The sequence below is a fragment of the Mercenaria mercenaria genome, chromosome 5 (genome assembly GCF_021730395.1).
Source record: "Mercenaria mercenaria strain notata chromosome 5, MADL_Memer_1, whole genome shotgun sequence".
In the NCBI taxonomy this organism is placed as follows: domain Eukaryota; kingdom Metazoa; phylum Mollusca; class Bivalvia; order Venerida; family Veneridae; genus Mercenaria; species Mercenaria mercenaria.
This window is the reverse complement of record NC_069365.1, coordinates 17,540,500-17,554,319: the sequence shown is the minus strand read 5'-3', so window position 1 is coordinate 17,554,319 and position 13,820 is coordinate 17,540,500. Positions and strand designations below refer to the sequence as shown.

The following is a 13,820-nucleotide window of genomic DNA, read 5'->3' as shown; positions in this document are numbered from 1 at the left end:
TAGAAAAAAATCTTCAAGTAAAAATGAAAAACAACAAAAAAGAACAACAAACAGAAAAGAAAAAATTATTGAGAGGAGACCAAATATTTAAATTCATATTTTCTTCCGTTAATTTTAGATTTTCCGCTTTTTACTCGTTTTTTTTCCTTAAAAGCATATTTTTATTAACCCAGAATTAATATCAAGGTCTTGAGATGCTGCGTAAGTGCTTCTATATGTTTTTTCTTCATTAGTGTCACAATTAATTGCAATAACTCTTTTAGGATTGTTTCGACGAATATTTGGTCTGGGGCAATCACTTAGTCTTTCATTACTTCCTCTTTGGGTAATAAACAACCACAATCCCATTCAAATGAATCTATATACTTTTCAAAAAGATAAGGATCTATAACATTTTGCAATTTATCAATCACATGTTTTTATATATTCATCGTTGACTATTTGATCAAGTTTTGATTTAATAACATTTCTTCTTTTTAGTACATGAATTTTTATCTTCATTCATTATTTCTCCTAAAGTGCCGAGCAGCAAGTTCAAACAAATTATATGAGATGTGGGTTGGATCTATAACATTTTGCCATTCGTGGATTGGTTCTGGAATTATATTGTAATAGGGGTTATATTTAAGAAACAATAAGTTCCTAAACGTGGTTTATCGCAGAATAACCCGAGTTTTGGCCTGAGTGATATATTGTTTCGCATAAGAACGAAAAACTCGGGTTATTCTACGATAAATCACACTTGGGAACTTATTATTTCGATTCTAACACGACATACTAGTATCAACAGTGTTATAAAAAATGGTAACTACTTTATACGACCGTGCTACGCACCTTGATCGGATGACGTTATTGCACGTGAGTGGTTTTTTGCAGAATAACCCGAGTTAGATTTTGCTCTACATGTATGTAGGTTATTTGCTGGTCGTGTTAGAATCGTTAATAATATCTAAAAACGTACTTTTTCCACAGGCACTAGTATCGGACCTGGGACAAAATATATGACCAGACTGAGTCAAAAATGAAAAATATTGTGTGAAATATGATACCCCTTCAAAAGATACATATGTCTACTGAAGGCCAGAATCTCGGGATTCGAGCCTGCGAGCAATGTGTTTTCACTTCCCGGGCAGTTGTGAAATAAATTCTTGAGACAAAAACAAACTACCTATCACTATTTCACGTGTACATTCAGCTACAAAATGAAACCGACCTCAAGTTTCTAGCCCTTCCCGTTCATGAAATATATATCGGGAAACAACTGCCTTTCTGTTGAATGTCCTTGGTAGATAAAATGCGGCACAACGAATCGGTACGAAATCACGGACTAAAACATGTTTTTCAGCCTAGCACGGGTCAAATTCACTAAAAGGTACTTAAAAATATAACTAAATACATAAATAAGGGCCACTCACAATCGTCAGTGGCAAGTGAATTTGACCCGTGCTAGGCTGAAAAACATGTTTTAGTCCGTGATTTCGTACCGTTTCGTTGTGCCACATTTCTATCTACCTGGAACTTGCAGCAGAAAGTCACTCGTTTTCTGGTAGATATTTCATGAACGGGGAGGGCTAGAGACTTGGGGTCAGTCCCATTTGTAGCTAAATGTACACGTAAAATAGTAATAGATAGTTTGTTTATTTGTCTTGAGAATTTATTTCACAACGGACCGGGAAGTGAACCCATTGCTCGCAGGCTCGAATCTCGAGATTCTGGCCTTCAGTAGACATATGTATCTTTTGAATGGGGCTCATATTTTACTGTATATTTTTAATTTTCGACACATTTAGGATTTTTATCAATCTGGTCATATTTTTTGTCCCAGGTCCGATACTCGTGCCTGTGACTTTTTTCCTGATGCAATGTTACCTTCAACTGATATAATTTTTCTCATTTATATAATATACTTATAGAATATTTTTAATATAGCTTTTTCTTTTTTATTTCTATATCCGTTTAGTTAAAATTCCCTCATATGCATTTCAAGAGGTGTTGTATAGTTTTTTCTTTCTGCACGTCTAACAGTATTGTAAAAATATCTTTAATAACTTTTTTCTCTACTTCTTTATTTACTTTCCCAACCCGTGCTTTTGTTATTACTTGTTTTATTTTGTGATTATGTAATTTTAAAATGGTTTTCTTTTTTCCAGCTTTCAGATTATTAATAGATATAGTATTCAATGATTGAACAGCACGGACAGCAGCTACAAATAAAGGAATGACAGGAACAAGTGCTAATACAGCTAAACAACCAAAAGTAACTGCTGTAATTTGTAGTCCTGTATTTACTCTTCCACAAATCTTTTACCTTTTTCTGTAAGCAGCAGCAAGTTCAGTCAAATGAATGATTAATTAATCTATTGTTTCTATTCCATTAGAAATTAGAATTTCACTCATTTATATATTCTATTTTTTAGCTTTAATTATCTTTGTTCCAGTTCACTAAATGGAACTAAACCATAGGTTTATTAACGAATCGAAGATTCAGGAACCCAACTGTTCAATTTTGGTCTTTCAATTGCAATATCCGCTATTGAAACCGATATGATAATATCCAAGTAATTTTGTGCGAAACGTTGCGGTTCTGTTGGAGATGTGTCGCTTTTGGCCAATCAGAAATTGCGTTTAAAAATACCTAAGGAATTCCGTTCAATGGCGTAGCATTCAATTGAAAGACCGTGAAGAAATTTGAATCGCCAATATCGCGTGTTTGAGAAGCTACTGACGATTGTGAGTGGCCCTTATTTATGTATTTAGTTATATTTTTAAGTACCTTTTAGTGAATTTGACCCGTGCTAGGCTGAAAAACATGTTTTAGTCCGTGATTTCGTACCAGTTCGTTGTGCCGCATTTTATCTACCAAGGACATTCAGCAGAAAGGCAGTTGTTTCCCGATATATATTTCATGAACGGGAAGGGCTAGAAACTTGAGGTTGGTTTCATTTTGTAGCTGAATGTACACATGAAATAGTGATAGGTAGTTTGTTTTCTTGTCTCAAGAATTTATTTCACAACTGCCCGGGAAGTGAAAACACATTGCTCACAGGCTCAAATCCCGAGATTCTTGCCTTCAGTAGACATATGTATCTTTTGAAGGGGTATCATATTTCACACAATATTTTTCATTTTTGACTCAGTCTGGTCATATATTTTGTCCCAGGTCCGATACTAGTGCCTGTGGAAAAAGTACGTTTTTAGATATTATTAACAATTCTAACACGACCAGCAAATAACCTACATACATGTAGAGCAAAATCTAACTCGGGTTATTCTGCAATAAACCACTCGCGTGCAACGACGTCATCCGATCAAGGTGCGTAGCACGGTCGTATAAAGTAGTTACCATTTTTTTCTAACACTGTTGATACTAGTATGTCGTGTTAGAATCGAAATAGTAAGTTCCCAAGTGTGATTTATCGTAGAATAACCCGAATTTTTCGTTCTTATGCGAAACAATATATCACTCAGGCCAAAACTCGGGTTATTTTGCGATAAACCACGTTTAGGAACTTATTGTTTCTTAAATATAACCCCTATTACAATATAATTCCAGAACCAATCCACGAATGGCAAAATGTTATAGATCCAACCCACATCTCATATAATTTGTTTGAACTTGCTGCTCGGCACTTTAGGAGAAATAATGAATGAAGATAAATTCCATGTACTAAAAAGAAGAAATGTTATTAAATCAAAACTTGATCAAATAGTCAACGATGAATATATAAAAAACATGTGATTGATAAATTGCAAAATGTTATAGATCCTTATCTTTTTGAAAGGTATATAGATTCATTTGAATGAGATTGTGGTTGTTTATTACCCAAAGAGGAAGTAATGAAAGATTAAGTAATTGCCCCAGACCAAATATTCGTCGAAACAATCCTAAAAGAGTTATTGCAACTAATTGTGACACTAATGAAGAAAAAACATATAGAAGCACTTACGCAGCATCTCAAGACCTTGATATTAATTCTGGGTTAATAAAAATATGCTTTTAAGGAAAAAAAACGAGTAAAAAGCGGAAAATCTAAAATTAACGGAAGAAAATATGAATTTAAATATTTGGTCTCTTCTCAATATTTTTTCTTTTTGTTTGTTGTTCTTTTTTGTTGTTTTTCATTTTTACTTGAAGATTGTTTTCTAAATATAATATATAGATGGCTGTTAGAGAAATTCAGACGTCTTTAAATCTATATTTTAAGAAATTTGAAATTAAAATTATATATAGACGAGATCCAAAAAATCAATTATATTTAACAATATAAGACTCAATTGATATTCTCAAACCTTAACTTAAAACTTTAAAAGGTATAAAAATATCTTTTGCAAAAATTAGTCAAACAGATACAACATATTAATAAGCTTATTTTCAGTCAAAGGCTTTAATTATCATAAATGTAAATGAAGTAAAAAAACACTTTACGTCAAGCATTTGATGAAATAATTAATAGAATTGGTAATTGGATTTCAGAAGGTAGTGGCTGGAGAATAGAGTCAGTTGATGCTCATTATATATAGAGATATAAATATAATCCATTAACTGCTTTAAGGTAATTAGAATTACCCAAAACTTTACAGAATACAAGAAAAGGATTAATCAACATAAAGAATGATGATGTCATTTAGCTGACAAATTTCCTGTTGAAAAATACCCCCAAAGAGTTTTAAAATATAAAAAGCATATAGCGAAGCTTGATTATACCGGAATAAAATGTCCTGTAACATTAAACCAAATACCTAAAATAGAAATTCAGAATCATATTTCATTTAATATATTTGGTTATGCAGATAATAATGTTTATCCATTGTACATATCAAAACATCAATATAAAGAACACTGTGATATGTTGTTAATTAATTAAGATAAGATAAACCATTTTGTTTGGATTAAAGACTTTAATAGATTAATGTTTAACAAAACTTAAGGTCAACATAAAAAGCATTCATTTTTGTAAATCATGTTTACAAATTTTTCTCAAGCAAAAATATTAAATGAACATATTCCAAACTGTTTAGCTATCAATTGTATTCAACCTGTAAAATGCCAGAAGAAGGAAGTAAAGTTTATTTTAAAAAATATCACAAAAAATTAATGGCACCTATTGTAATTTAGGCTGATTTTGAATCAATAACTTAGAAAGTAACTGCTTTGCCATCTCCTAAATGTTCATTTACTGAACCATATCAAAAACATATAGATTGTGGTTACGGTTAGAAAGTGGTTTGTTGCTATAATGATAAATATACTAAACCAACACAAGTTTACAGAGATCCTAATGCAGTTTATAAGTTAATTGAGAAAATGCACAAGGAAGAGGAATACTGTCAGAAAATATTTAATGAAATCTCTAACAAAGATTTAAAAATGTCTAAAAAGACTAGGTTTTATTTAAAATTCAAAAGTTTTATCATATTTTTGGAAAAGAATATAAAGAAAACGATATTCCTCTAAGAGATCATTATCATATAACAGGAATATCTAGAGAAAGTGCTCACTCAAAATGTAATATTAATTTTAGATTAACACATAAAATTCCTGTTTTTTCCCCATAACTCAAGAGGTTATGATGGTCATTTTATTATGCAACAAATAGGAAAAAAAAAAGAATTAATGTAATTCCGAACAATATGGAAAGATATATATATATATATATATATATATATATATATATATATATATATATATATATATATATATATATATATATATATATATATATAAACTTGACCCTTGTCATTACTTTAGCAAACCTGGCTTAGCTTGGGATGCAATGTTAAAATTGACTGGAGTAAATCTGGACTGAATATCTGATATTGACATGTATCTTTTATTGAAAAAGGATTAAGAGGAAGAATAAGTTGTATAGCTAATCGTTACAACAAAACAATAAATATATGAAGGACTATAATCCAAAATTAGGCAGTAAATATATTATGTACCTCGACGCCAACAATCTTTATGGATTCGCAATGTCTCAACCTTTCCCTGTGCAATCTTTAAATGGTTTTCTTTAAAACAATATAATAAGTTAATTGCAAAAGGTAAAACTAACTTTATAATTGAGTGTGATTTGGAATATCCAAAAGAACTGCAAGATATTCACAATGATTATCCCTTAGCTTCTGAAAAGATATTAATTCAAGATCAATGGCTTTCAGAGTACAGTAAAAATATTTAAAAAAGAATTTGAAATAGGAAAAAATAATGTAAAACAAATGGTTACAACTTTAATAAAAAAACATGTTGTCCATTATAAAAATCATGAACTTAATACACAATTAGGATTAAAAGTATCAAAAAATACATAGAATATTAACTTTTCAAGAATCTCCTTGGTTAAAAATGTACATTAATTTTAATACTCAGAAAACATAAAGCAAAGAATTCTTTTGAAAAAGACTTTTCAAACTCATAAACAACTCTGTATTCGAAACAATGGATAATTTACGCAAAAGAATCAATATTAAATTAATACATGATATAAATTTTATATTGAAATACACAGAAAAACCTTCATTTGTTTCTAGCACAATGTTTAACTAGAGCTATCACTAAAGGTGATGAATGTACTCCCCTCATGCACTGACATAGTGCATTGCAATTTGACGCACACAAGATTGCATACTTATGTTGACTGTATGTATATAGACTGTATGTATATAGTTTATTAACAAAAAAACAAAGTCCCATAACTATGCAGAATATTTATCTAAAAGAACGTAACATGCACCATGCACAACTAGGGTTGGCACTGATCACTTGTGTGAAGTTTCATTAAATTGTGTGCAAGGGTTCGGAAGTTTAGGCGCACACAAGACTGCATATGCAGACTGTATGTACATAGTATGTTTACAAGAAACAAAGTCCCATAACTCTGCAATTTTTGTCGTTGAAAGAACCTAACATGCCCCATGCACATCTACTGTTGTTACTGATCACTTATGTGAAGTTTCATTACATTGTGCCAAGGGGATGAGGAGAGATGGTGCGCACAAGATTGTGTCTATGTATATAGTTTAGTAACAAAAAACAAGTCCCATAACTCTGCATTTTTTTTTCTGAAAGAACCTAACATGCCCCATGCACAACTACTGTTGTTACTGATCACTTGTGTGAAGTTTCATTAAATTGTGTCAAGTGGATGGGGAGAGATGGTGCGCACAAGATTGTGTCTATGTATGTAGTATAGTAACAAAAAACAAAGTCCCATAACTCTGCAAATTTTTTCTGAAAGAACCTAACATGCCCCATGCACAACTACTGTTGTTACTGATCACTTGTGTGAAGTTTCATTAAATTGTGTCACGTGGATGAGGAGAGATGGTGCGCACAAGATTGTGTCAATGTATGTAGTATAAAAAACAAAAAACAAAGTCCCATAACTCTGCAAGTAACAAAAAAACAAAGTCCCATAACTCTGCAAGTTTTTTTTTCTGAAAGAACTTAACATGCCCCATGCACAACTACTGTTGTTACTGATCACTTGTGTGAAGTTTCATTAAATTGTGTCAAGGGGATGAGGAGAGAAGGTGCGCACAAGATTGTGTCTACGGACAGACAGACAGACGGACGGACGGACGGACAGACCGACAGGCAACCTGAAACCAGTATACCCCCCCACCCCCCTTACAACTTTGTTGTCGGGGGGTACAATAAGAATTTGTTTGCTATTCATAAAATAAAAGAAAGTTTATTATTCAACAGACCTAGCTACGTGGAAATGTGCATTCTGGATTTATCAAAATATTTAATGCATGATTTTCATTATAATTACATTAAGGAAAATTATAAAAATTCAACAAAACTTTTATTAACAGATACTGATAGTTTGCGTTATGAAAAAATACTGAAGATGCATATAAGGATTTTCATAAAGATAAAGATTTATTTGATAATAGTGATTACAGTCCAGATTCAGAATTTTGTTTTGATAATAATGAAAAAAGAATCGGAAAATTCAAAGATGAGGCCGCTTGTATAGTAATTATTGAATTTGTTGGATTAAGAAGTAAAATGTATTCATATTTATTAGAAAATGAAGTTAACATTAAAACATGTAAAAATAGTTATTCGTTCTGATAAGCACAATCTTTCCAGTTATGTTATTAATAAAACATATTTATCGTGTTACGACGATAACAGATATATTACTCCCGATGGAATTAAAACCTTAGCTTGTGGTTATTTAGATTGAATTCAACCACCATAAATTGTTAATTGAATATTCTTAACGTTTATACCATTTATATAAATTATAAATAATCAACTTGAAAGTAGATAACAACGACCTAATTGATCTGATTGATAAGAGATATAACAATAATAAAAACATTCAATACTTTCTAAAATATTTAAAGAATTAACAGGAAAATAAGGATAACCTATCAATAAAAGATCTATGAAATTTAAAAAACTAATAAGGGGGCAATGTTATGACGTTTGTGCGTGCGATTCAGAAGAATTGGTTAATGACTTAGAACTTATTTGTAGTTCAATTGGTGCTGGAAATAATAATGAAGAACTAAAAAATGAAGGTATTAGCATAATTGATGAACTTTTAAAATGAATAAACTGTTACCAGAACAACATGAAATGTTATATAAAAATATTTTTCATATAATAAATGGAATAAAATATAGTGTTGAGTTCTGAAGTAGTTAAAAACTATAATAAAAATATTCAAAGCGATTTTACAGTCAGATTCAGTCGTCCTTTACTTTTAGATAAAAATAGAACTTGTGTTGTTGGTTTGAATAGTATTAACACTATGACTTACTCTTTGCATAATATTAATGATGAATACGATAATAAAACAATTCGTTACATTAATGGTAAAGAATGGAAAGATATCATATTTCTAAATGGTTCTTACAGTTATACTGACATTAATAATTATATCAAAGAAACATTAGTAAGTCATAATGATTTTGAATTTGATAAATCAGATGATATTGCTTCAGTAAGTTTGGAAATTATAAGCAGTTTTAAAATCCTGATTTCAATTCATGATAATTTTATGTTGGATTTGTGAATGTCAAATTTTCATACATTGCTCGGATTTGAGAAAAAAGCTTTAAACAAAACCGAAAGGGGAACTACGACACCAAATATAACTACAATTTACATTCATTTTAATCTTACTGATATATCACTTGTCGGTGGTAATTTTATCGATATTCTCTATGCTTGAAGTACTGCATATTTAACAAGATCTTATACATTTACAAAAGAGCCAAACAGAGTATTCTGAATATTCTGGATATTCTGAAATTAATAAAAATGTTATACATTCAATAAGAATATATATTACAGATGTATTTTGAAGAGTAATCAATTTTGAAACACGTTTAACATTAATTTAAAAAGAAACATGAATATATAATGTACAAGAAAGTTTATGACAAAAATAAAGGAATATATGTCTGTGTTGATGCTTTGACGGGAGCTAAAGCTCCCTATGAGCTTTATGCTCAAAATGCTGGCGCCGGAATCATTGACACTTTAACAAAATAGGCTTCGTCTTCTATTGGGAAAAAAGTCTTGGAACTGCAGGCAAAACCGCTCTTGAAAGTGGAACAAAAAAGATTGGAACGGAAGTTGGGAATTTAGCTGCTGATAAAATAATTTATTTTAAAAAAATCCTACCGCCAAAAACCCTGTTGTGTCAAAAGAAAAAGTTTTTGGTAATTTAATTGCTAAGGAATTAAAAAAAAAAAAAAATAAATAAAGATTCAACTAATAATGATATTAATATAAGAATAAATAAATCATTGTCAGGACCTGGAGCTTTAGCTCCTTATGGGCTTAATACCCGTTTTTGAACACGTAAACGTATAAATAGATTAATTCATAAAAAAATTTAAAATATATATATATAATATTCATGTTTAGAACGAACAGTGAAAGATACGAACTAACTCCTATTCAGTTAGATACAACTTTAATATCCGTCCTGCGATATACAACAAAAAATGGTATACTTTTGTTAAGAGCTCTTTGTGCATCCTGCGGCAATATAAAAGCAAAGTTTATGAAACGTACTGGAGGTGCAATTGATATTCATAAAGCAATGTTACCTTTATTATCTAAGAAAGGTTTTAAATGAATTCCATCAATTATAAATATTACCTCTGTCCTGTTTGGTGTATATCCTTTTTCAAAGTGTCGTTTAAGTTTGCTTAAGCGAACTCGATCACCAATTTTAAATTTTGGTTTACTGTTTGGTATTATTTACCGTATAAATTAAAGTAAACAGTAGCCTTATTTAAGGTTTTACTGGCTTCAGACGGTGTCATTTTTATACTAGAATGTTTTGTTTTGTTATATTTACCAACCATATCATGCAAATGGTCTAAATAAGTGTAAGTATTATTTGTTGCAAAATATTTCCACATTAATCTTTTTAAGCTTCTATTAAATCTTTCAGTTACTACAGCCTTTCCTTCATTAAATGTATGATATTATTCTTATTTTTATTCAAAAATGATTCAAACTTTTTATTATAAAATTCTTTTCCTTCATCTACCCATAAATGTGTAGGTGCTGTACCTTCAGAAATTATTTTATCGAATGCTTCAGTAACAGATTCTCCGGTTTAATTCTTTAATGGAATAACCCAAGCATATTTGCCGATTATATAATTAACGGTTAACAGGTACTTCACACCTTTATTATATTTTGAAAAAGCTTGCATATTAACTAAATCAGCAGACCAGACCAAGTGTATTCAATACCGTTTAATATAACTCATCGTTTTGGAAATTTTCGTTTAATTGGATTATGTAATTCCTCTGCTAATTCATCACTCCAGTTGATTTCGGGGGATTTAGCCATTAATTTCATTTTAAAAGCTTTCTCCCTTTTCCCGTTTTTTGTTTGTTTTCCCCAGCCCAAGTTTATATTTCGTTTTAATTGCTGGTTTTACAACTAAATGTTTTGCAATTTTCTCTCTTAATGTTTCTGATTGAGTATTATTTAAGCTGGAAAGCATTTGTTTGTCACATATCCCTTTTTGACACCACTGTGGTAGCAAAATTGATAGTCCATACATACTGCGTCCAGTTTATTGACAGGAGGTCCATCATCCAAAGGATTTCCGGGTCCACAATAGTTATTTCCTGGAAGTGATAGTTTAAAACCTTTCTTAGATAATAAAGGTAACATTGCTTTATGAATATCAATTGCACCTCCAGTACGTTTCATAAACTTTGCTTTTATATTGCCGCAGGATGCACAAAGAGCTCTTAACAAAAGTATACCAATTTTTGTTGTAATATATTGAGGATTTATACTATCAGTAAATTTCCTTTCTTTTACACAATACATTTGTTTTTGACTCATTTATATTATACATATTTAATTTTTTTCAATGGGTTGGTTAAACCAGAGGTTTTCATAGTACTTTGTCAAAACCTGTTTTCTTTTAATTTGCCAGCAGTGGTTAGTTTACGTCAAGAGCTAGGGGTCGAAATGAGGTCAAACTGCGCCCGTTGCGGTATTTTATAAACTACTGTTTCATTTTCCGTGTTGCCTCAATATATCAGGGATTCTAGAACTACCTCTTCTTTTAAATCCAGGGTCAAGTAACATTTTTTAAATTCTATTTAACTTTTTCAACATGTGCCATAATTTATTCAGATAGATAGTCTAGTCATTTAAATGTTTGTTTTTTACATGTGCTCTAACCATTTTTAGTATAATCTTGTCATATCCTAGTCATTTTAATGTTTGTCGGCAATTCAGAATAATTCTCATTTATTGACCCTTCCTTTGTCACACAACACTACATCTCAAGGACCACAATGGAAATAAGAGTTTATTAAAACTCTTTTTTGTGTTATCCTTGACATAATGTGGATTGACATGGCTATATTAATTCATACATTGTTTATTGTATGTATTGATGTCATACTTGCTACGTAATTTGGACATTTTATGTTGAAATAAATCTATCTATCAATTTTCGAAAAAAAAAAGAATATGAGAACCCATATGGACGAATGAAATATATGATAAAAACTAGCCTGTTTGAAATGTTAGCATCGCCACCAGATCATCACGGTTGATGCCTCTCAATACGTTGAGAAATATATTGAACCATTTCGGATGTTTGCCTGGAATTCTTTCGAGCAAGATATCAGCTGCCACAACAGCGCCGGAAGTGCGTTCTTTCTGATGTATTTCATTTATGTCATCAGAATTGATAACGTCTGTCCTTAGAAGTTCTGCTGTTATCTCAGATGGTACAATCATTTTACGCAGTTCAGGTGAAAACATATGTAAGATCGTTATATGATCAGTATTGTCTGCAGAAGGTTTTCGTCTTAGAGCATCAACTATTGTCTGATATTCTAAAAAGATTGATTTAAAGGCAAAATTATCATGTTTCTGCGATGTATATTAATAAGTGAAATGTAGCTGCTTTGTGCTCATACAAAATCTGCAAGACAGCCAGATAACGGCCGACATGTATAACATTTTGTATTTAATTATCTTGCACTCTTAAACATAATTTAAAGATTGTTTGTACCAAGACAGTATATCAGTCGAGTTATAGATGAAACATCCATAGTTAAAGAATAATTGTTACTTATGAGTGTTATACGCGAGAGAATCTTAGATGAATGATTTTACTACTCAGGAAAACATTATATTTAAGAAGAAAAACGTAGAAATTTTATACATACTACACGCTTCCAATGCTTGCACAAACATTTTCCACTTCCCACGTTCCTGACATAGTGATAATTTTTCTAATAAAAGTTCCACTGCTTTTTGTTGGTTATTCTCGCCATTAATTGCACTGATATCAGCTAAATTGGAATACATATATATAACAAGAGAATTAAGTATTGCCCTGCAATACAAAGTCCCCAACTGGAAGGCACCTAGTTTTCTCTACTGCAGTATGACATAATGAACTAATATCTGCCAATGATGTATAAAACAATATTGTACTACATCAAGACAATATGTTATAACAACACACTTGGATTAAAATGTGCATATGTAAAAACCCACAGTTGTTTTTATGTTGATTTTTTTGGGGTCGATTATAAAAAAAATTACCATATAAGTTATTTATAGTAACAACAAAGGGAAATTAATCCTAACAAATCAAAAAAAAAATCAGAGACCACCAATTCAAAAAAGTACAGGGAATTTACTAGGAATGAGGTAAGTGTATACCTGGGAATAAGGTATCTGTGTATTCTGATTGCTCAGTCTTGTAAACAAACCCAGGAATGTTTTCAAAATTGATATTTTTTCACTGCATTTACAGCATTTTATCATACATTTTGACAAAATTTGCTAAATTTTCTGTGTATTGAAAAAAAGTTTTATCAAATGAATTTCTCCCGCCATGCCAATGATGTAAACAGAGGGTCATCTAATTCACACGAAAATTACTTAAATAAAATATCACTATTCATATGTTTTGGCCCGATATTTTGGTAGAACTAAGATATTTCTTAAAAAACTTGTAATTAGATATACATGTTTCGATTATGGAAGGCCGTACATGCCATAATGTTACAATGTAAGTCTATGGAAAAAAAATGGTGGTCTCTAACCATAATATAAGTCCACAAAAAACTATTTACCAGGTATAGGTAGGTCAAAATACACCTAACAATTGGATGCAACATGCATATTGTACCACAGAAAAGTGGTCTCGATTTTTCTCTACGGCTAGTAATAAAAAAGTAATATATAATCTATTTATAGTAAAAACAAAGGGACGTAATTCTAAAAACAAGGGTGCCTCATGGTGGTGAACATTTGGCCCAAGTTACATCAAAATCCCTCTATGCAT

General features: G+C 30.8%; 1 protein-coding gene across 1 annotated transcript in view; it reads right to left on the bottom strand.

Annotated features, from left to right (window-relative positions):
* Positions 1-12,022: 12,022 nt before the first annotated feature.
* Positions 12,023-13,820, bottom strand: part of LOC123558805 (uncharacterized) — a 127,226-nt gene continuing 125,428 nt past the window's right edge. The window contains exons 7-8 of the mRNA XM_053544457.1: positions 12,691-12,816; positions 12,023-12,354 (exon numbers count right to left, since the gene is read on the bottom strand). Coding sequence (XP_053400432.1) covers positions 12,023-12,354; positions 12,691-12,816 — 458 coding nt within the window. The remainder of the gene's footprint in view (positions 12,355-12,690; positions 12,817-13,820) is intronic.